Raw genomic sequence first — 21,582 nt, forward strand, 5'->3', positions numbered from 1 at the left:
CCCAGGCTCAGCGGGAGCAGAGGAGGGCTTGAGTTCAGAACCCTAGCATGGGAATCAGGTATCTTGGTGTAAGTTTGCCTTAGAGATATGGGAAGGCAGGAGTGAAGAGTGGAGAGCCATGCCTATCACTTTCTCAGTACAATGTTTTATCCTAACGATTAATTCCCTGATGCCCAAAGGGCAGCTGGGAGCCAAGATAGAAATCTTCCGGGACAGGAATTTGGGAGTCACTTTGGGATCCCAGGGTCACATTCAAGAGATTACTGGGGACATTTCGGCTTATGTTAGGGTCCTGAGCTGTCTTTGCCTGAGGACCGCTTGCACCCCGAGTCTTTGAGAAGGCAGGGCAGATGGCCTTTCAACACCTGTTGTGAGCATGGACATCCACGCTGGTCCCCATGCAGGCTCCCGGGGATGGGCGGGGTGTCCATTTTCTCCTCTGAACATTCCCCTCCCATTCGCGCACTCAGAGAGGGCGACACCGAGGCTGGGCGCTCCGCAACCAGGAATGTGGGACCTACTTTGCGGATTGGGGCTCACAGCTGTCACTCCAGAAGGGTGGGGCTTAGAAAGAGAGAGAGAGGGAGAGAGAGAGAAATTAGGAAGCAACAGCCTCAGCCCGCCTGGGCACGCTGCGCTGGGTGCGCTCGGATGCAGCCGCCCCGGGCCCGCGCCTCCTCGTCCGCGCGCCGCTCGCCCTCCGCCCGGGGCGCCGCGCGTCTCCGGAGCCGGCCGTGCGCCGGGCGCGCGGGGGAGCCGGGCCGGGCTGGGGTGGAGCCGCAGCGCCCCGCAAACTTTGGGCGACGGAACGCGCGCGCGGGAGCCCTGTGGCGCGGGATGGGGGCGGCGAGGCTGCGCGCCCCGGGTCCCCAAGCGCGCCTGGTCACCCGCCCGGGGACCCCAGCGCCGCCTCTGCCCGCGCCCCGGGCCCCGAAGCCTCGCAGCCCCGTCGCCGCCCGGGCGCGATAGCCCACCCCGGCAGCCCAGCCGGAGTCCCAGGAGCGCTCTCCGCGCTTGGGGAAGCGGTACTGGAGACCCCTTTCGTGGAGGTGAAATTCCTTTCACTAGCCAGTTTTCAGCGCGGTCGAAGCACTGAGGTGAGCTTGGCCTGCGCTGCGGGACCCCGGAGCCCAAAGAGGCCTGGCTATGGACCTGTGGGGATCCGGCTCAGGGCGACTCTGCCTCTCGGGTCTCTAGCCAGATGCGTCTTGGCCATCTAGCTCAGCTTCTGTTCTCCGGGAACCTGGCGACATCCCTCCTTCAGCCGCTCTCCGAGTCTCCAGGATGTGCCCGTCTGAGATGGGGACGCTGTGGCACCTCTGGTCTCCTGTGCTCATCAGCCTGGCTGCCCTTTTCTCCAAAGGTGAGGACTCTAGGGCTACCTGAGTCCTAAGACTTAACTTTGCTGGGAGTATATGTGTGTGTGTGAATGTGGGCGGCCAGGGAGAGGTGTGGGCGTGTGTGTGTGTGTGTGTGTGTGTGTGTGTACGTGTGTGCGTGCGTGTGCAGGAGGCTTGCGGAGCCAAGGTCTGGGGCAGGCCTCTGGCAGCAGGTGATTTCCCTGGAAGTCTTGGTAGGATGCTCTAGGAGAGTGTGCCTAAGCAAGGAGTGTGCCTATACTATCCTGGACCTGGGAGCTTCCTAGAATTTGGAGTGAACTATGCAAATGGTCCTGATCCTTTTGGAAATAAACCTGAACAGCTTTGCTGTATGGGAATGCCAGCTAGTGTACCATGGGTCTGCTAAGAACGCCAAGTTGGCCAGAGTTCCCCTCAGCCCAGGGTCTTCTGCGTCTGCCTCCTGCAGTTGCTGTGGTGGGGACAGTATCTCCGCAGGATGCTCTGCTGTCTGTGTGTCCCAAGTTGTCCCAGTGGGGTTCTGACCTGAGGTTGTGAGTAGAGGCAGGAAACCCCTCTTACCCCCATATACCTGCTCTGTTGCCATCTCCCTCAACTCCTGGCCTGGCACAGGTCATTTGGAAGCTTGGGACAGAGATGCCATACAGAGCAGTTGATATCAGCAGGGCACTGAAGATGGGCTGATCAGTGGTTTCTATTTGCAGGTAGTTTCCTCCCCTCCACCTCTTTTTCTACTGCAAAAGTCAAGATTCTTTGCAGTCTCCAGTGTGCTGGAAAAACCCTGTAAACATATTTTTCTGCGAATATATTTCAGACGATGTTTCTCTTTGAAACTTCCTAGCCAGTTGACAAGCACAATCTCTTAATGATACGTTGATTTTGGTTTCTGGCTTTTCTGGTACCTGGGAATCTAATTGCTTTGGATCTTGTAGAGTTAGGCAGATCACTCGCTGGGCTTTTGCATGGGAATGGTTTGGCGAGGAGGGGATTTGCTTTATCTACTCCACTGTCTTTTCAAGTGCTGTTGAAAGGGGCTCCGGTCTGCTAATGAGGAGTCGGTACCACCCCCACCTCGGGAGTCACATCTTTGGGGATGTGGAATAAGCTGGTAATCAAAGAGATTGGTGAAATAGGCAGACACTAGGTTAAAAACCTGCCTCCAGGACTGCGATGCCACTCTGGCATGGCTGGGAGGCATGTTGTATCCTTGTCACTTGGTTTGATAAGCATAGACGTCTCTGGGTTTTTTTTTTCCTGTAATAATAAGGTTTTATTAAGCAAGGAACAGAGTAGCTTTGGACTCCATGTTCCCCACCTCCCTTACTGATTTCTTCACTATGAGTAGCTGTGTTGAAGGGAGCTGCCTTTCCCAGGGTGCTTTTGAACTTGTCCTTAAACAGGATACAGTATGTTGGGGGACAACTCCTTTCTGAATGGCTAGAACCCAGCTTGTCACCAATGTCCGTGTCATGTAAGGCCAGGCGGCTTCTGTGTGTGGACTCTGGAGACAGAGCCTGCCTCAGTCAGAGTGCGGAAGCCAGTCAGAATGCGGGGAACCTTTATGCAGCTGTGAGCGCAGCTGGGCGCGTGCGACATAACTTAGCTGGGAAGAATGAGGTTGGTGGGATGGTACCAAGCTGTGTAAAAAGGGAGTTCATGGGGTCAAGCATAACAGAAACCCAAGGACAGCCCAGTGTTGTTCTGTGTTTTCCTACTTCCCTCTCTACTTGAGTGACTACCTGTATGTTCTTTCTAAGAACTTATTTTTATGTGTATGGCAAGTATGTATGCATGTAGTTTGCATGTTAACATATGAGTACATGTGTGTGTGTGTGTGTGTAGATGCTAATGTGTGCACACACATCTAAAGGCCAGACGTTGACATCAGACGCGGCTTCTTTGATCTCTATTTTACTTGCTGAGGCATAGTCTCCCGCTGACCCCAGAGCACACTGGTTCTGGCTACCCTCTTTACCCAGCATTTACATGAGTGGTGGGGATTATAACTCAGGTCCTCACCTTTGCAAGGCAGACACTTTATCCACAGGGCCATTTCCCTACTTATGTCTGCAGGTTCTAACTTACTTGAAGTCAAGTACAGACTACACTGGAGAGAATTTTGATCAAGTAAACACACACTCTAAAATGTCTCATTTGTCTGGGACCAAATGAAACATGAGTATTAAATATTATATGTCTACTTCATTATGTTACTGTATTTTACTGTTTTCCCCATAGGAACCCTTGGATACAATGGAACACATATTTTCATGTGCTGATGACTTTGGCTAATCAGCCCAGTGACCTTGAACTTTATATATGCCACTTTTATGAGTAAATACTGCAAGCCTACCCTCACATGGTTCTTTGGAAATTTAAACACAAATAAAATGTTCTGTCCTGTGAGATTCTGTCTCCTTGGGACCTAGGGGGCTCTGATATAAAGTGTATAATTTGCCATGGACCTTGGTTTGTGTCCCCAGACTTCCCTGAAGCGTGGCCTTACATGATCAGGAAGCTCATGCCTTGTGTTCACACTGCAGTCCTGGTTAGAAACTTGATGTTGCTGCCTGCAAATGTATGAGTCCATGGCTCTGAGCTTTCTGAAGGAGGCAGGTGTAAGGACACTTAGCTGAGAAGAAAAAAATAGCTGTGGGCAGACTGGAGACAGCCAGAGACCGAGGCGGGCTTTGAATGCAAGGCTGGAAAGCTGCCACTTTGGGCCACTTGTCCCCACCTTCTCTTGCACAAGTCACTCTGCATTTTGTTCTCTGCCACAAGCTGTGAGAAGTACACATAGCCGCGATGCTGGAGAGGACCCTCTGCAGTGTTGTGGTGTTTGCACCTGCCATGATGTTGTGCGCGTGCCTGCTGCCAGCTGGGTTCATGGCATGTCCTGGGGCGGGCAATCTTGTCCTTGGTTGTCTGTGGCTGTGTTAAGAGCCTCCCTTCTGTCTAGACCAGGCCTCTGGGCGGTGGGAGCCGCTTTGGCTAAGGGAATGTTGAGCCTCTGCAGCCTTGGATTGATTGTAGGGAGAGAACCTCAGTTTATAGTGAGTGGCCCATAAAAGAGGTCACTTTGGGGGCATGGGAAATGTAGGAGGAGAGATAAGCAGGGAGTGTGTATCTGACTGGCTTTCTTGCTTGTGTTCAATGCTGTAAGGAAGGCTGGGGACTGGGGAGACAGGAAACTTTCTTTTATTTGAGTGAATGATGTAATGGAATGTGATTTTATTTAAAAAAATATACTTACATGTGGTTAGGTGCGGTGTATGGCTGTAATCTCCTGAGGCCAAGGCAGGAGAATCATAAGTTCCAGGCAAGCCTGGGCTATATAGTAAGAGCATGTTTCTAAAACAAAAACAACGTATGTGCCTAAGTTTTTAAGAGTTGGAATGTCTGAGCTGGCCGGGGGTGGCGCACACCTCTAATCCCAGCAGTTGGGAGGTAGAGGCAGGTGAGTCTCTGTGAGTTCAAGGCCAGCCTGGTCTACAAGAGCTGGTTCCAGGATAGGCTCCAAAAATAACAGAGAAACTCTTTGTCTAAAAGCCAAAGGGGGAAAAAAAGAGTTGGAATGTATGTTTATATGAGTTCCACTCTCAAAAAGCCAAGAAAAAGGACTGAACTATATATTTAAAGATATTATGAGATCGTGAATCACTGTAATATTTTTAATTCACCCATTTGTCATCTGTTTATTTAAGTGATTATTATTATCCAACTGTTTACCTGTCCATCCAGTCCAGACTTCTGCTGTTCATCTATATCCATTTGTCATCTGTCTATCCAGTCTAGTTTATATACCCATCCACCATCCATCCATCCATCCATCCATCCATCCATCCATCCATCCACCATCCATCCATCCATCCACCATCCACCATCCATCCATCCATCCATCCATCCATCCATCCATCCATCCATCCACCATCCATCCACCATCCATCCATCCATCCATCCATCCATCCATCCATCCACCATCCATCCATCCTCTCCTCTACCCATTCATCCATCCAACAAACATTGAAGACCACATTTTAGTGACCTCGCAGAGCTGTGTAGGAAGCATTTGTGTGTGTTCTGGGGACACAGGGCTGGACCATCAAGAGTTCCCACACTGAAGAAGTTTATGGAAGTTATTTCTCTCACATTCAAAGTGCCACACGCTGCTTTGTTCTTAAGGGCGGATGTAAACCTTGGTGGCTATATATTTAGCAATCTCCTTTTTGCCTTGTGGTTTCCTTCATCCCCTCCATATTCTAATTCAGGACGATAACGCTGTTCCTCCCAGTAGCACTGCTCATGCCATACTGGATGCAGGGAATCTAGCAGCGAGAAAAAGACTGTCCACAGACTTAGTCTGGCTTCTCAGAGCCTGTGGTATATGGGGCAGTGAGAAAGCATACCCAAAGGAAGCTGAGTTAGTACTGTGGTGTGTACTTGGAGGGACGGGACTAGGGTCTCTACCAGCAAGTGCACCCAGCACTGACCAGAGTGACTACCTGGGAGCTTCCTTTTGGTGATTGCTGTCAACTATGGGAACAACTTGGGGAGGGACCTGTGCAGAAAGAGATGAGAGTTTGCATCATGGGCTAAAGAAAACTAGTATAGATGGGACAGAAGCAATGATGGGGGTCACATTATTGCTGCGTGGAGGTGGAAAGGCTAGTGGGATAGAAAGAACTGGGTGGAAGTCATGAGCATCACCTCTCAAAAGCATCCACTTGGATGGGAAACCTTGTGATCTCTTTTTCATGTGCTGTGTGAAGGGCTCAATTGGTTCAAACAAACAAACAAACAAACAAACAAACAAACAACACAGGGCCGGTGAGATGGCTCTGTAGGTAACGACATTTGCTGCCAGTTGATTGCCAGGACACACACAGTGGAAGGAGAGAGCTGACTCCCACAAGTTGTCCTCTGACCTCTACACACAAACCATGGCCCACATGTATACATACATATATACATACATATATGTAATGCATTTTTTAAAGCTTTCAAGGTCACCCTCAACTATACAGTGAGTTATAGACAAACAAACAAACAACAAAAACCAGTAGAAACAAGAAACTGAGGGAGACAAGGATGGATTTTAGTACAAGTGAGTATGAGTTCCCTGTGACTGCTGTAACAAATGGTCCCCAACGTTATGGATTCAGACAGCAGAAACTCTGGAGGCTGGAAGCCCAGCATCAGGGAACTCTGAAAAGGATGCTTCTGGCCATCACAGTTTTTGGTGACTGCTAACAGCCGTATTGGGCCTTTTCCCCACACATTCTTCTAGATTGCCAAGTGGTACACACGAGGTTGTTTCCATGTTCCTTGGTTCCTCTTCCTTTTCTCTTTATGCTTCCTCCCTTGCAGCATCTTCCATCTCCCCTGCTCTCACCTTAGGCTTCCGTCCTCTTTTGTGTACTGTGTGCATGTTCCCTTTTGCTAGCGTATATGCAGTTGCTTTTATGGCCCCTCAGTGGCCCATGATTTCATTTACTCCCAGCCTGGTTTTTAATCTACAAACAAGGTTATCAAGGTCTTAGGACCCAGGGATTTGAATGCTAATAATTTTAAAAGATTGGGACATTTCTCCCACCTTCCACAAGTCCGTAGATATGACATTCAAAATCTATTTTGTAACCCTTATTAGAAAATTTAAGTTTCCTTAGGGTAACAAACACCTATTATTTTTTTCTAACTTTAACTTCCCTTCAGTGTTTAGCATAGCGTTTTGGACATTGCAGAGGGTCAATAAAAATTTTTAAGTGTGCTTAAGAGTATAAAATATTGTCAGAAGAACCTTTGCCTTGCAGTAAAAGGCTCCGTGTCTTTTCCAGTAATTCAAACAGCTACAGGGATACACCAGTCAATAGACATAATAGCTTATTTTTTGAGCAATTATTGATGGCGGGAATCATGCTGAGAGATTTACCCAGGTGATATTTGCAAACTTGCAGACATACTCAAGAGGTTGATGATGAGCTTGAGGCTCAGAAAAGCTGAGTAACTGGCCTGGAGTCTGATGAGGGAGAGCCATAGGGTCTGACTCTGATGTCTTCTCTCTCCCCAAGCTGTGCTGTTTTGTGTTGGGTGTGATTGTGTTCCTAAGCTGTCTTTCCAACAGGAGTGGACTTGAGGGTTTAATGCAGAGTCTGTCTCACTTTAGTGGAAGCTCACAGCCCAGGACATGCTAGATGCTCAGTATGTATTGAGTAAATGAATAGAAAGATACCATGTTGTTTCATTTTCTCACACTTTATTTTGTCAGTGGAGGTCAGAAATAGCACCTCGTTTTGACTGAGATCAAGAGTTGATTTCCAGGACTTTTTGAGGCAGTGATGTGAGGTTTGAGATGTGTTGGTAGGCCACCTAGGATAGCTACTTGAAGAATATGGCGCTGGGGAGATGGCTCAGTCTCTCAAGTGCCTACTGTGTAAGCATGAGGCCCCCAGGTTGATCACCAGCACCTGTGTGTGAAAGGCGTGTAGTTATATGTGCTTACCTTTCCAGTGCTGGAGAGGTGGAGAAGAACGAGCCCCCTTAGGCTTGGTGTCAGTCAGCCTCGCTGAATTGGTGAATTCTTGGCTCCTGAAAGACTCGGTCTCAGATAACAAGGTAGATGGCACCCTGAGGAATGACATCCAAAGCAGACCTCTGGCTTTGAAATGTGTGCACACATGCATAGAAGATGCGTAGGCACAGCAGGAAATAGTGGAGATTCATGGGTATGTTTGTGTGTCCCCTACACTTGTACGCATGGCTTCCTGGGTAACCCAAGGTCAACAGGTGGCCTCTACCCTTCCAGGATTAAAGAACAGATGATCTTTAGTGACTGCTGACATGCTGACAAGAGAGGGAGAGGACACATGGGACGAAGACAGATACACGATATTCCTGTTCACAAGAGGTGGGTGTGGGATCCGGCGAGCATATGGATTTGTGAGTTGGACTTTGGATGCCAGAACCAAGCTTGGGTGAGCTGTGGAAATAATATTGTGGGCGCTCAAGCAAAAAGGACAGGGAGCCAACCTGTTATGAAATGAGACCCGAGGCTCAGGGCATCTTGATGCAAGTTTGTTATTTATTGACAAAATCTGCTGTAGGAAGAAGTGAAACAGAAGCCTCATGTCCTCAGTGCTGGTGTTTGAAAAAAAAAAAAAAAGAAAACCTTAAAAAAATGTATGTGTATTTGAGTGTGTGTGTGTGTCTGTGCACATGGGTGCAGTGCCCATGGACACCAGAAGAGGGCATTAGACCCCCTGGAGCTAGAGTTACAGGTGGTTGTGAGTGGCCTGACATGGATTCTCAGAACTGAACTGGAGTCCTCTCCAAGAGCAAGCACTCTCAACTGACCCGTCTCTCCGACCCCTTAAATTGTTGGTTTTTAAAGGGGACTTTCACAAAACCTCTAAAAACATGACATCTATGCATACCCGACCTCAGTTCCAGAAATTAAAACTCTATCCAGGATGGAGAATAGAGCATCGACAAACTTGAAAATGAACACACTTGGGGCAAGTGTTTGAAAATGGAATCGAGTGCATGTGTTCAGAACAGGGACAATGGGGGCTTCCATGGTAAAGAGAGTTTTTGGAAGAGGGTTCAAACGCATATTTATTGTCTCTTTCTCTGACCCCAAGGACAGGACTAGAGGGGAAACTCAGATATACACCCTAGAGGGACAGACTGGCTATAAAACGGTTTTTACTGGCACTGAGTTTTTTTTTTTCATGTGTGTGACATTAAATCGTCATGTTTATGAGACTCTGAGTCCATCCAGTGTTGTTCATGTGTCATTATTTTTTGCTTGCTTGCTTTCAGCAAAGCCGGTGGGTGGGAGCTGGTGGGGGAGGGGCGAACAAGTCTCCGACTGAGGTTGGAAGCATGATGTGACAGTCTCAGGTCACCACAGCAGCCGACGATTTCGGTTTCAAAGCAGGCCTTCTCTTGTCCTCCCGGGCCCTCAGTGTTCCCTGCAGCCACCTCTTCAGCAGGTGCGCAGTGTGGCAGGTGCACAGCATGGCAGCAGGCAGGTGCACAGCATGGCAGCTGCAGCCTCTTGCTAGAACCAAAAAATTTAGGCTCGAAAACTCAAAAGCCAAAATGTATCAGAAGAGAGAAAGTCTGGGAAACACATATGTTCCCAGGCATGTAGCTTTCTTGGCCCTGTCTACGTTCTTTATTGAGTAAAGATGGTTTCTCCAGGGAAGGGGTAGACATTTAGAGAGGACTCAGATGTGGGTGTGCTTTTCAGATAGTGCCCCTTCAAGTCAGTGTCATAGTGGCCTTGGATGCTTCCTAGCCTGTGGAGAGAATGTGCCCCAGGCTCTTAAAGCAGCAGAACAGGTGTTGTGTTGTGCCAGAAAAGTGGGTGACAGTCCCTGGCACATTGCTAGGCACTGTCGGCTGTTTTTCTGGATGGCCAGTGGAGGTGCACATGTGTCTGAGGAGGACCAAGGTCAAGGCTGGGGAGACACAGTAGTCTGAGAAGGAGACACTGCAAACTCTTAACGTGGCCAGTTGTGGGATTTATGAGGGACTCTCTTGGGAGACCACTCTGCCCTCTTGCATGTCCATGGTCTCTGCCAGGAAGGACCTGTGCCTGTCTCTAGGGCTGCAGGGGTGGGAGGAGGTGGACAGACACCAGACGGCTTTACAAGTGGCTGGAAGTTAGCAGGGTCAAGAGTGACTAAACACAAGTTGCATTTGGAATGTTCTTCTTGTTTACTGAGTGTTAGTCACATATAAACGGTCTTCCTGCTTACCCAATGCCCATTTGAGGTAGGCAGAGTCCGAGATATCTAACCTTTATTCGCTGCTCAGAACCTCACCAGCATCAGGGCCATCATCCTGTCCATCCTACAGGGGGACCCTGGTCACAAGAACTGAAATAATAGATACCTAGCCCAGGCCAGCAAGAAGAGGAATTTTGTTTTTAACTATAGTTTTATAAAGACCATTTAATGAGCTTGTTACTTTTGAATGTCTCCCAGTGAAGGCCTTGGCCGTCTACACAGGCTCTGTAGCTGGAGTTCAGAATAGAACGAGGGTGGGGAAGACTTCTTCCAGGGTCCAGGATCCCAGGATCAATTCACAGCCCCGAGAGCAGCCTGAAATTCAGTGTAGGTTGAGGAAGGAGCGGAGCCTGAATGTGAAGGTTGGGCTTGCAGTTTTGATGAAGTCCTTCCAATGGGAAAATATTTATTCGGATTTTACAGAAATAAAAGTGAAATGTGGGGGATTGTGGGAATATCTGACGGTGATAAGAAATGACAGAGGAGGAGGAGGGGAAGTGGGAGAGGAGAGGGATGAGAATGGGGAGTGGGGGAGTTGAGGGAGGAGAAAAGAGAGGGAAGGGGGGGAGAGAAAAGGTGATAATGAAAAAGGAAGCAGAGAGGAGGAAGGGAAAAAGGAGTTGGGGAAGAGGAAGAGAGAGCAGAGAAGCGGGAGAAGGAGGAAGGAAAAGGAGAGGGGAAAGGGAGGTGGTAGAGGATGCTTAACCTCTAGCATCTGTATGTACTGTAGCTCTCTTCCGCCAGCATCTCTGGATATTTAGGGTACACTCACCACCATCTCTGGATATTTAGGGTACACCCACCACCATCTCTGGATATTAAGGATATACCCACCATCTCTGGATATTTAGGGTACACCCACCAGTATCTCTGGATATTTGGGGTACACCCACCAGTATCTCTGGATATTTGGGGTACACCCACCAGTATCTCTGGATATTTAGGGTACACCCATCAGTATCTCTGGATATTTAGGTATACCCACCAGTATCTCTGGATATTTAGGATATATCCACCAGGATCTCTGGATATTTAGGGTACACCCACCAGGATCTCTGGATATTTAGGGTACACCCATCAGTATCTCTGGATATTTAGGGTATACCCACATTTTTTTGAGGACACTATCCATTTATATTCAGACCTCTTCTTTGGTCTGAAGCTTGGAAGCACATTTCACTGTGTGTCAGAATTAGAGGAAACCCATGGTTTGCACTTCCTGCCCATGAACATGGTGGGTTTTCTATGTGATCCAGGATTTGTCTCTCGCCGAGGTTGCAATACATAATTATAGATACTTGCGCTATTGGTTTTATCAATAAGATTAGTACTCAGCTTTCTTTTGTTTTAAACTCTGTCTTTTCTTTGTCTGTCTGCTTACTTTACAGTACTTAGGGAATACTTTGTTTCCCTAAGTGTGTGTGTCTATGCCACATGAATGCAGTACCCTCAGAGGCCAGAAGAGGGCATCTGATCCACTGAAGTTGAAGTGATAGGCCGTTGTGAGCTATGTGGACTTGGGGGCTTGGACTCAAAGGCAAGAAGCAGTTAAGCTGTCTTAATGGCTAACTCATATTTCCAAGGCACCACAGTTATTTTTATTTATTAATATTTGTGATAAGTAAGCTATTTCAAGTTATTTCAAAAACGAGAGCTAAAAAGAAACAGTGTCACTGCCTAATCCTGATGGCTTTGCATTTTTATGTTTTTCTTACTGGTTGTTTTTCTGAGTTCTTAAATTCAGAAAAAACTTATATATAGGGCGTACATGCAATTTATTTTTAAGTTTTTTTTGAGTTCGTATGTTTATATAAGCATGTCCTTACATTTTAAAAATATATTCTGAATATATATATATGTATATATATAATTTAGTGGCTTACCACAATTTAGGGCTTTCTGCCTTTGCTGGACAATTATATAATGCAGCATCTTGCTATTATGTACAGCACAATTTTTGTTTTGTTACTTTCTTGGGTTACAGTTACTGGGTCACTGTAGACTGTTGGTTGTGAAGTTCTTTCCCAAGAGGCTGGACTCCCCCTTCCTCCCTCAAACTGTGAGGTAGGGAGGCATCTAAATTGCCGAGTGACCCTCAGCTGTGGCCACTCTCAGTTTCTGCCATTCCCGGTGACTCCTGCTGACTTCTTTGATGTCCTGTGAGTATGGCTTAGCCTTGCACACACAAAGAGCTGTGCCCATAAGTGGCGAGGCTCTGTTTCCCTCAGAATGTGGTCCTGTCTGTGGGGATGCTGACTTTTGAGGGCAGAAGGGTTGGGAAACAGGAAAGAACCTGGGGTGCCATGGATCTCTGTTTATGACTGTGGTCCTCGTTACAAATGTAGGGAGAGCATCTTGAGGGTGCCGCATGTGAGGATGCCAGTGGGCAGGCTGTGGAGAGAGAGAGAGAGAGAGAGAGAGAGAGAGAGAGAGAGAGAGAGAGAGAGACTTTGACTTTGTGGCTATGACAGGACAAGGTGCATTTACATGTAGAAGAGGCATGTATCCTTCACACATCCATGTCAGGTACCCAACTCAGTGCCACAGATGTACATTCTTTCCTGGAATGAGTGTTTCTTCCTGTCGCTCTCATCAGATGTAAGACCCTATCCCCACTGCACCCCCTGGCTGCTGTTGTAATAGGAGCGGCGGGGCTGCTTCCCACCACCCGGCTAGCTTTACCCGAAATAATTACACGGAAACTGTATTCTTTTGAACACTGCCTGGCCCATTAGTTCCAGCCTCTTATTGGCTAGCTCTTACATATTGATCTAACCCAGTTCTAATAGTCTGTGTAGCACCACGAGCTGGTGCCTTACCAGGGAGGATTTTAACCTGCGTCTGTGTCCGGCGGGAGAATCATTGCGACTGCCTGACTCGGCTTCTTTCTCCCAGCATTCTGTTCTGTCTACTCTGCCCACCTAAGGGTTGGCCTATCAAATGGGCCAAGGCAGTTTCTTTATTAATTAACCAATGAAAGCAACAGATTAGAAAGAAATCACTCCCACATCAGGCTGCTAAATACTTAGATAACCTACCCCTGTTCCATTGAGAAATCTGCCTGGCTCTAGGTTTTACCTCAAGTAGGGAATCTCAACTGAAATCCCAGATTATTTTTGAGGACCAACTGTGAACACAGCAAAGTGGGCTGTGATTAGATGTGATGGCGAAATCACCTCACGGGAGGTCACCAGTCAGTGGGGGAAACTGAGGCGTGATGGTGGTCATACCTTGGGAAGGCTGTATAACACAAATAGAAAAAAATGGCTTCCTGTGTGTAAAGGGGAGTGTTATCTGAGTTCGTCTAAAGACCTTTCAGAACTCCCTCTGCCCCTGGTTGGCCTTGCTCACTGTAGGTCAAGCTTATATCCGATGACCACACAATCTAACCCACTATGGCAGAAGGCACTGTATTAGGTTGTGCAGGTTCTCTGGGTACTGGGAGCAGCAACAGTGTGCTCTTATTCTGACCTAAACCCAAGGATCCCTGGTTCACCTGTGACTCTGAGTGGGGACGCTCTACCATAGGGTAAGTATAAATGAAGGCTTTTCTGCCCTGCCTGGTCCCACAGCTGCTTTAAAAGTAATCACTCAGGGGCTTAATATTAATTACAAACAGTTTGGCCTGTTGCTCAGACTTATTACTAACTAGCTCTTACAACCCAATTTAACCCATTTTCTATTAATCTATATTTTGCCACATGGCTTTGTGGCATTACCTGTTCTCTAGTACATCTTGTTGCTCTGGCAACTCTCTGGCATCTGTCCCTAAATCTGCCCCTTTCCCTGTATTTCCTGCCTGGCTCTCCCCTGCCTTGCTTTAGGCCAAAGCAGCTTATTTATTAACCGATGGTAATAAAACATATTCACAGCTTACAGAGGGGTATCCCACAGCAGGTAGGACTGCTCCAACTCAGCAGACACTGTATCATTGCGTTCATAGTAGAGGCTGACCTCACGCAAGGCCAGCCCATTGTTCTGCTTCCTGCTTGGTCTTCAGTGAAGCCGAGGCAGCTGCTCCTGAAGACCCACCAGACCAGAGCTCAGGTTTGAGCGCTGTGGCGTGTGTCACTCGTAGGATCCTGGCATTCTGAGCTCGAAGGAGGGGATCTGGCCCTCCATGTGCCAGGGTTGAGACCATGGCAGAATTCTTCCTGTTCACATGGATTAGTGACACGAGGTAGCTCTCTGTTGCTGTGACTGCGTGTTGGAGAGAATCCACCTAGAGAAGATCTCTTGCTGTGACTCATGGTTTCGGGGTTTAGCCTGTGGCTCTCTCTGGCTCTGCTCCTTTTACCAACATATCAAAGCAGAGAACATGGGCTAGGGAAAAAGAGGTTCAACTTGTTGTAGACAGGAGGTAGACAGAAAGAAAGGGAACAGAGAGAAGATACGCATTTCAGGGGCACATCCCTCTTTGTTCAAATACCCCCAGATTTCCAGTAGTACCCATCCTCTCCCATTCACCCATGACCCCACCAATGGCTTAATCTTCTCATGAGTTTGAAGCCCTTATGATCCAATTACCCCTTCCGAAGGCTCTACCTCTTAACTCTTGTCACGGTGGAGACCAAGCTTTCAACATGCTCGTCTTTGGGGACATCGTTATTACAGTCTTGATCTCACAGCAGCTGTGATTATCAGCCATGCAAGACCTCAGCAGGAGAGGGCCCGTTGTCATCCTGTCATGGTGAGGAGAAGGGCTCGCGAGTTTATCTTCAGTCCAGGACCGATAGGAAGTTGATCAGAGCTGGGAGGAGACGTTCATGAGACCCCTCCCTCACTTTCCTGAGGATCAGGCAGCTGATTATTGCTGAGGGAGAGATATTTTCTTCAGTGGTGTAACCATTTGTAAAAGCCCTGAAGCCATGCTCCTGAAAATAACCCATCACGACGGTTCAGGTTCACGATCCTAAGGAAACTCATGGGGTCAGCAGAATAAAGATATACACGTAGGAACAGTGGAGGGGGTGGAGAGACGGTGTGGAAGTAGAAAAGGGACTGGGAAGGAAGAGAAAGGGGAGCAGTGGGAGTAAGAGTTGAATGGGAATTGGGGGTGGAGATGATCTAAGTATATAACATATGAAAATGTCTAATGAAACCCATCCTGTGTAGTTGATATATGCTAACAAAAATGACATTTAGGTTCCAAACCTAAAAAACTCCTACTGACATAAAACATATATAGATCATCTCCTGTTACACTTTGCTTCCCAAGAGGGTTATGGGAGGACATTCAAGGACTCTTACTTGGGCCTGGTTTGGTAGAGAGCACTCAGTCAGTGATGGTTTTCCTATGGATGTTTCTAGGTAGCTGCTCATGCCTAGGTCTTTGAAGCCTTCCTCATGACCTCGGAGCCCGGGGAAGAAAGGTCAGGAGTTTTATCAACTTAAAGGAGTAAGATTGTTGCCCTAGCTCAACGTTAGGGGACGGTACCTCAAAGGGATGGTTGCAGGTCTTCAGCTGTGCACACCTTCAGAATCTGATGCGCCCTGTGAGGGAACCCGCTAGAATGAGGAGTTGAATGGAAGAATTCCGTCTGGCTTCATTGATCAGGCGGATACTATTTTCTTCTGACAATAGTTTGGTAGGAGCTGTAGAAAAATCTGAACTTGCTGAAAGGCCGCAGTAAACAAGAGTGTGTCTGGGGAGCCCACATCTGGAAAGAACTGAGTTTCACGTTCGGAGGAGCCCAGTGGGACCCTCTTCAGTTCACAGAGCTGAGATGTTGGGAACAAGACTTGATATCAGGCAAAGCTTGATCTGTGGGCTCCAGTGGGACCTGAGGAACCCAGCAGGTCTTTGGTCTTTTTCCTTGGTCCCATAAAGGCCACTGTTCATTTGTCCATCGGTTGGGCAAAAGGATCAGAGTTATACCTCCTTATCCTCAGTTCAGAGAAACAGAAAACTTTTTTTTTTCTCTTCTTAAAGGTTTCATCTGAGTCTCAGTTCAAGTTTTTGCTCTGTGAAACAAGGACCACACTCAGTGAGATGCCACAGGGGAAGGCAGCAGGGGCTGATGCTTAGGCTAGAGTTCAGCTCTAAGACTCTCACAGGACCACGGGGAGGGGATACTGCCAGCATCAGAGAGAATGGATGCCAGTGACCAACAGGACAGCAGCATTCAGGTCTTACAGACACACAGTTTTCAACACAGACAGTCAGCTTTTCCTCAGCTTTTAAACTTCCAGGAGACTCCATGTTTCAGCCTCAACGGTGAGTCCCAGTTTGGAATCTCACCCTCACGGAGAAATTGCTCCGTCCCTTGAATGTGCATTTAAATGCAATGTAAGCTTTTGTTTCCAACGACTGTAATTTTTCCAAGTCCTTAATTAGATGTGAAAACTACACGCACAATGCAAATTACTGTGGTGAATAAATATTTGCATTATGCTCCCTTAAAAGCAAGCATCAAAACACACAATCACTTGTTTTACAGGCATTCAGCGTTCCGAGATGAGAGATCTGTGGAGCTGGAGAATTCTCGGGGAGAGAGAGCATTTGGAATAATGTGATTAACATTCTGGGTGGGACTGCATCAACAAGGGGTGTAGTGCGGGGAGGCGGGGGGGGGTGAGGGGAGGCAGCGGTTTTGACGGACAGACTTGCGAATGCAGTTTACAAAGAAGCCTGCCTCATTGTGCCGGATTCTGTGTATCTATTCCATGAACATGTCTCGCTTGATTTCCCTAATTAGGTAGTACGCGTTAGGGAGCTGGGTTTTGCCTGCAGTTCAGATCAACGTAACGTCAAAATGAGGAGGAAAACCGATTTGGAAGACACACTGGTGTTATCGATAGCCTAATAGTCAAACTTTGAGAAAAGCTTGCAGTATGCAGTAGGGCCAAATATCGTGATTATGATCTCTTAGTTTTCCCAGAATGGCTTGGCAGGCCCTTCTTCAGTGCTGTAGCTCATTTTGCCATTTAGAATGTGTGGGGTCACCTCAATTTTTGATGGGAAGAGAATGTTATTGTTTATATACGCATGCATGCACGTGTGCACGCATGTGTGTGTGTGCGTGCATGTACCATGGTGATTGTCGTGGTTAGAAGACAATTTTCTTTCTTTCTTTCTTTCTTTCTTTCTTTTTTTTTTTTTTTTTGTTTTTTTTGTTTTTCGAGACAGGGTTTCTCTGTGGTTTTGGAGCCTGTTCTGGAACTAGCTCTTGTAGATCAGGCTGGTCTCGAACTCACAGACATCTGCCTGCCTCTGCCTCCCGAGTGCTGGGATTAAAGGCGTGCGCCACCACCACCTGGCTAGAAGACAATTTTCTATCTGTCTTTGTCTTCCATCTTGTTTTGAGGTGGGGTCTCTCTTCTTGCTTCTGCCATGATGACTGACCCCTAGGGTCTGAGTGATTGTTGGGTCTCTGCCTCCCATTTCGCTGTAGGAGGGCTGAGGTTACAGATGCACATCACAGCATCCTACTTTTTAACATAGGTTTGAGGGATCAAACTGAGATCTGCAGGCTTGTTCAGGCTTTTACCCACTGAGTCTTCTCCTCAAATTCAGTTACTCTTTTGCAGTTTAAAAGCCCCATGCGAATGAACGGGATGAAACACGGATAAGCAACAGGGGGAGGGGACCTGTGCAGGGGCGGGCCAGCAACAGGCAGACTCTTGTTGGATCTCCTTGAGTTCTGTTATGTCAGAGGTGTGATTTGGGTTGACAGGTGGCTTGCTGTCACCGTGTTTGGGGGTAAAGAATGGGTCCAAGAAATGTGTTTTCCTGCTCTTCTAGAGTTGTGAGTGTGCTGGCTGGTCTTCCATCCTGCATTGGTCCTTCTATAAAGGGTACTCATCTCCTGGTGGGGGAGGGCAGCGGTCTATACAGGACCACCTCTTAGGGGCAGTGTGTCTTCATTTTCTTCGTGTGATGCGTGGGTGTGGGTTGCTGTGTGCCCTGTTAAGGCATGGTTTTCTCCATCCAGTCTCTTTCAGAAAGAGGGTAAATAAACACAGACAAGAGCACCCTGGGCTCTTGAACCCTGAGTGTATGGTTCAAGTCCCGGCCCTGTGCAAAAGTGAAGTTCCTTTCGATGTATATAGTTTCTGTGTAACTTCATACATGCATATAGTGTATGTACTGACTGGCTTTGTGTGTCAACTTGACACAAGCTAGAGTCATCAGAGGAAGGAGCCTCAGCTGAGGAAATGCCTCCTTGAGATCCAGCTGTAAGGCATTTTCTCATTTAGTGATCAATGGGGGAGGGCCCAGCTCATGGTGGGTGGTGCCATCCCTGGGCTGCTGGTCCCGGGTTCTATAAAAAGGTAGACTGAGCAAGTCACGAGAAGCAAGCTAGTAGGCAGCACTCCTCCATGGCCTCTGCATCAGCTCCTGCCTCTGGGATCCTTCCATGTTTGAGTCCTGACGTCCTTCAGTGATGAACAGCAATGCTGAAGTATAAGCCAAATAAACCCTTTCCTTCCCAACTTGCTTGATGGTCTTGGTGTTTGTCACAACAATAGAAACCCTAACTAAGACAATGAGTTTTTGTCATGTTTTTTCTCTTACCCGCTCTTGTCTTGATGGCCACTGACCGCTTTTCACTTTCCATCTCATCCCCCAGCTGGTCCCCTTCTCATTTTTTTTTTTTTTTTTTTTTTTTTTGAGACAGGGTTTCTCCGTGAAACACTCTTAGCTGTCCTGGAACTCACTCTGTAGCCTGCACTGGCCTCGAACTCATAGAAATTCACCTGTCTCTGCCTCCTCAGTGCTGGGATTAAAGGCGTGTGCCACCACCTCCTGGCTTCTTGTTGACTATTTTAGGGTTTCTATTGCTGTGAAGAGACACCATGACCATGCCAAAGGAAGACATTTAATTGGGACTGACTTAGAGTTTCAGGTTTAGTTCATTGTCATCATGGCAGGAAGCATGCAGGCAGATGTGATGCTGGAGAAGGAGCTGAGAGTTCTACATCCTGCCTCAGGCCGCAGAAGCAACGGAGTACCAGACTGAGTGTAGCTTGACCATAGGAGATGTGAAAGGTTATGCCCACAGTGACACACTTCCTCCAACAAGGCCACACCTCATAAGAGTGCCTTGTCCTATGGGCCAAACATTCAAACACAAGAGTCAATGGGGGTCATTCCTCTTCAAATCACTTCAGTGACCCACTGAATTTTATTAGGGTTGCTTTCAGGGGCATGGGTGAGGGATTATTCATGAATTATTCACTGGGACATAGGCATCTTACTAGGGTCCCCACCACCTAAGACAGTCTCCTTCCCCAGCAACCATTGAGAGTCTGTAGAGTCTTGGGGAGGGACAGGCCTCCTAAGCTTACCCACATCTCACCACTTTCCTGTTAATTTCAAGGAACTTCCGGATTTTACTTCATGATCTTTTTTATTTAGCCAGATTAGTTACATGACTGTAGGCGATGGAGAAACCACTTCTTTTATTTTTTTTAAAACCTAATTGGTCTTTATTAAATTGTATTATGTTTGTGGTTTGATCGTACCATGACCTCCATTCCCATGTCAACTTAGTGAAAACATTAAAAAATTATGTATTTTTTATTTTATGTGTATGAGTTTGTCTGCAAATTTAATCTGCTCGCAATGTATACAGTGCCCGTAGAGGCTTGAAAAGGGTGTCGGACCCCCCTGGGCCTGGGGTTACAGGTGGTTATGAGCCACCCATGTGGGTGCTGGGAATTGAACCCTGGTTCTCTGCAAGAACATCCAGTGCGCTTAACCACTGAGCCATTTCTCCAGCCCCTTAATGAGATTTTTGAATAATGAGAAGCCTACAATGAGAAACAGCTTTAAGAAGCTTGAGTAGGATATGCATGCATAGGTTTTTCTTTTAGGAAGACACAATGGGATGATGGATGCTTGACTGTCAAGGTTAGAAGCATCTTTTGGTTAAGGTAAAACCGCAAGGGAGAAGGCTTCTAAGCATTTTTGGGGGAAATGGAACAATGCAATATTTCTGATTGTTAATGAAGACTTTCTCCTTGATCTTATAATGGATGGTGGTGGGTGTCTGTTATTTATATTCCAATAGATACATTCAAAGGAATGATGTAACCGCTGAACCTTCAAATGTCAAGATTTTTCAATACGCCAGAAACCTCGTTCCTAGCAACTGTTGAAACTCCAATGGGGATGATTAGAAATCACTTTGGGAAAATGCAAGTGGGTGCTGGAGTTTGTGAAGTTTGCTTTTGGGGGAAGTTGGCAGAACCAGAAATTCCAGAGAGAATTGTTGCTCTTAGAGCTGTGGTCTCAGCCTGGCTTACATGTTAGACTCGATATGTCTAGAGCTGTGGCCTCAGCCTGGCTTACATGTTAGAGTCAACATGCCTAGAGCCATGGCCTCAGCCTGGCTTACATGTTAGAGTTGACATGCCTAGAGCCATGGTCTCAGCCTGGCTTACATGTTAGAGTCAACATGCCTAGAGCCATGTTCTCAGCCTGGCTTACGTGTTAGAGTCGACATGCCAGGACATGAGCCCTGATATGCTTGAGTGGCTCCACCTGGGAGGTTTTATTTTTACTTCATTTTTAAAAATTACTTCTGTTAGATCACCTAGTTTATGCTTTTTAAAATTAATTGTTTATTTTATTGATGTTTTGCTTGCCTGAATATCTGTGTGAGAGTGTTGAATCCCCTGGAACCAGTTGTGAGCTGCCATATGGGTGCTGGGAATTGAACCCGGGTCCTCCAGAGGATCAGCTAGTGCTCTTAACCACTGAACCATCTCTCCAGCTGGAGTGTGGGGTGTTTAACACATGATGAAGGCAAAGTCACCGAGGAGAGCCATCATGAGTGGAATTGTTAGTGTGTAATGCCGAGCTCCGGCTGCCCACTACAATTCTGTGGTGCTTTGAAGGAGTATTGAATATCTGAAGCATAGTTGGGGTGCAATAAAACTCACATATTGTATGTGCACTTGTGTGTGGACCTGTGCTGTGTGTTTATGCACATGTATGCACATGTTTGTGAAAGACCGTGGAGTATTTTCCTCAAACATTGTCTACTCTATCTTTTTTTTTAAATATTTATTTATTTATTATGTATACAATATTCTGTCTGTGTGTATGTCTGCAGGTCAGAAGAGGGCACCAGACCTCATTACAGATGGTTGTGAGCCACCATGTGGTTGCTGGGAATTGAACTCAGGACCTTTGGAAGAGCAGGCAATGCTCTTAACCACTGAGCCATCTCTCCAGCCCCTCTACTCTATCTTTTTAACAAAGGTTTCATATTGACTCTGGAGCTCAATGATTTGACCAGATTGGTTAGTCAGTGAACCTCAAGGGTCCTCCTGTTTTCCCAGCACCAAGATTAGAGAGACATGTGCTGCTGTACCCAGATTTTTAAATTGAGCCGTCTTTCTGGCCCTAAAATGCATCTTTCTATGGATATATTTTGATAAATGCATATATAGTTTAATGACTATGGCATAACCAAATATGG

General features: G+C 47.1%; 1 protein-coding gene across 1 annotated transcript in view; it reads left to right on the forward strand.

Annotated features, from left to right (window-relative positions):
• The first annotated feature begins 759 nt into the window (after positions 1–759).
• The window catches only part of Tmem132d (transmembrane protein 132D), a 630,452-nt gene continuing 609,629 nt past the window's right edge, over positions 760–21,582 (forward strand). The window contains exon 1 of the mRNA XM_057766158.1: positions 760–1,363. Within this exon, the coding sequence (XP_057622141.1) occupies positions 1,285–1,363 (79 nt within the window). The 5' untranslated portion in view covers positions 760–1,284. The remainder of the gene's footprint in view (positions 1,364–21,582) is intronic.

Source organism: Chionomys nivalis, chromosome 3, assembly GCF_950005125.1.
Source record: "Chionomys nivalis chromosome 3, mChiNiv1.1, whole genome shotgun sequence".
Lineage (NCBI taxonomy): Eukaryota > Metazoa > Chordata > Mammalia > Rodentia > Cricetidae > Chionomys > Chionomys nivalis.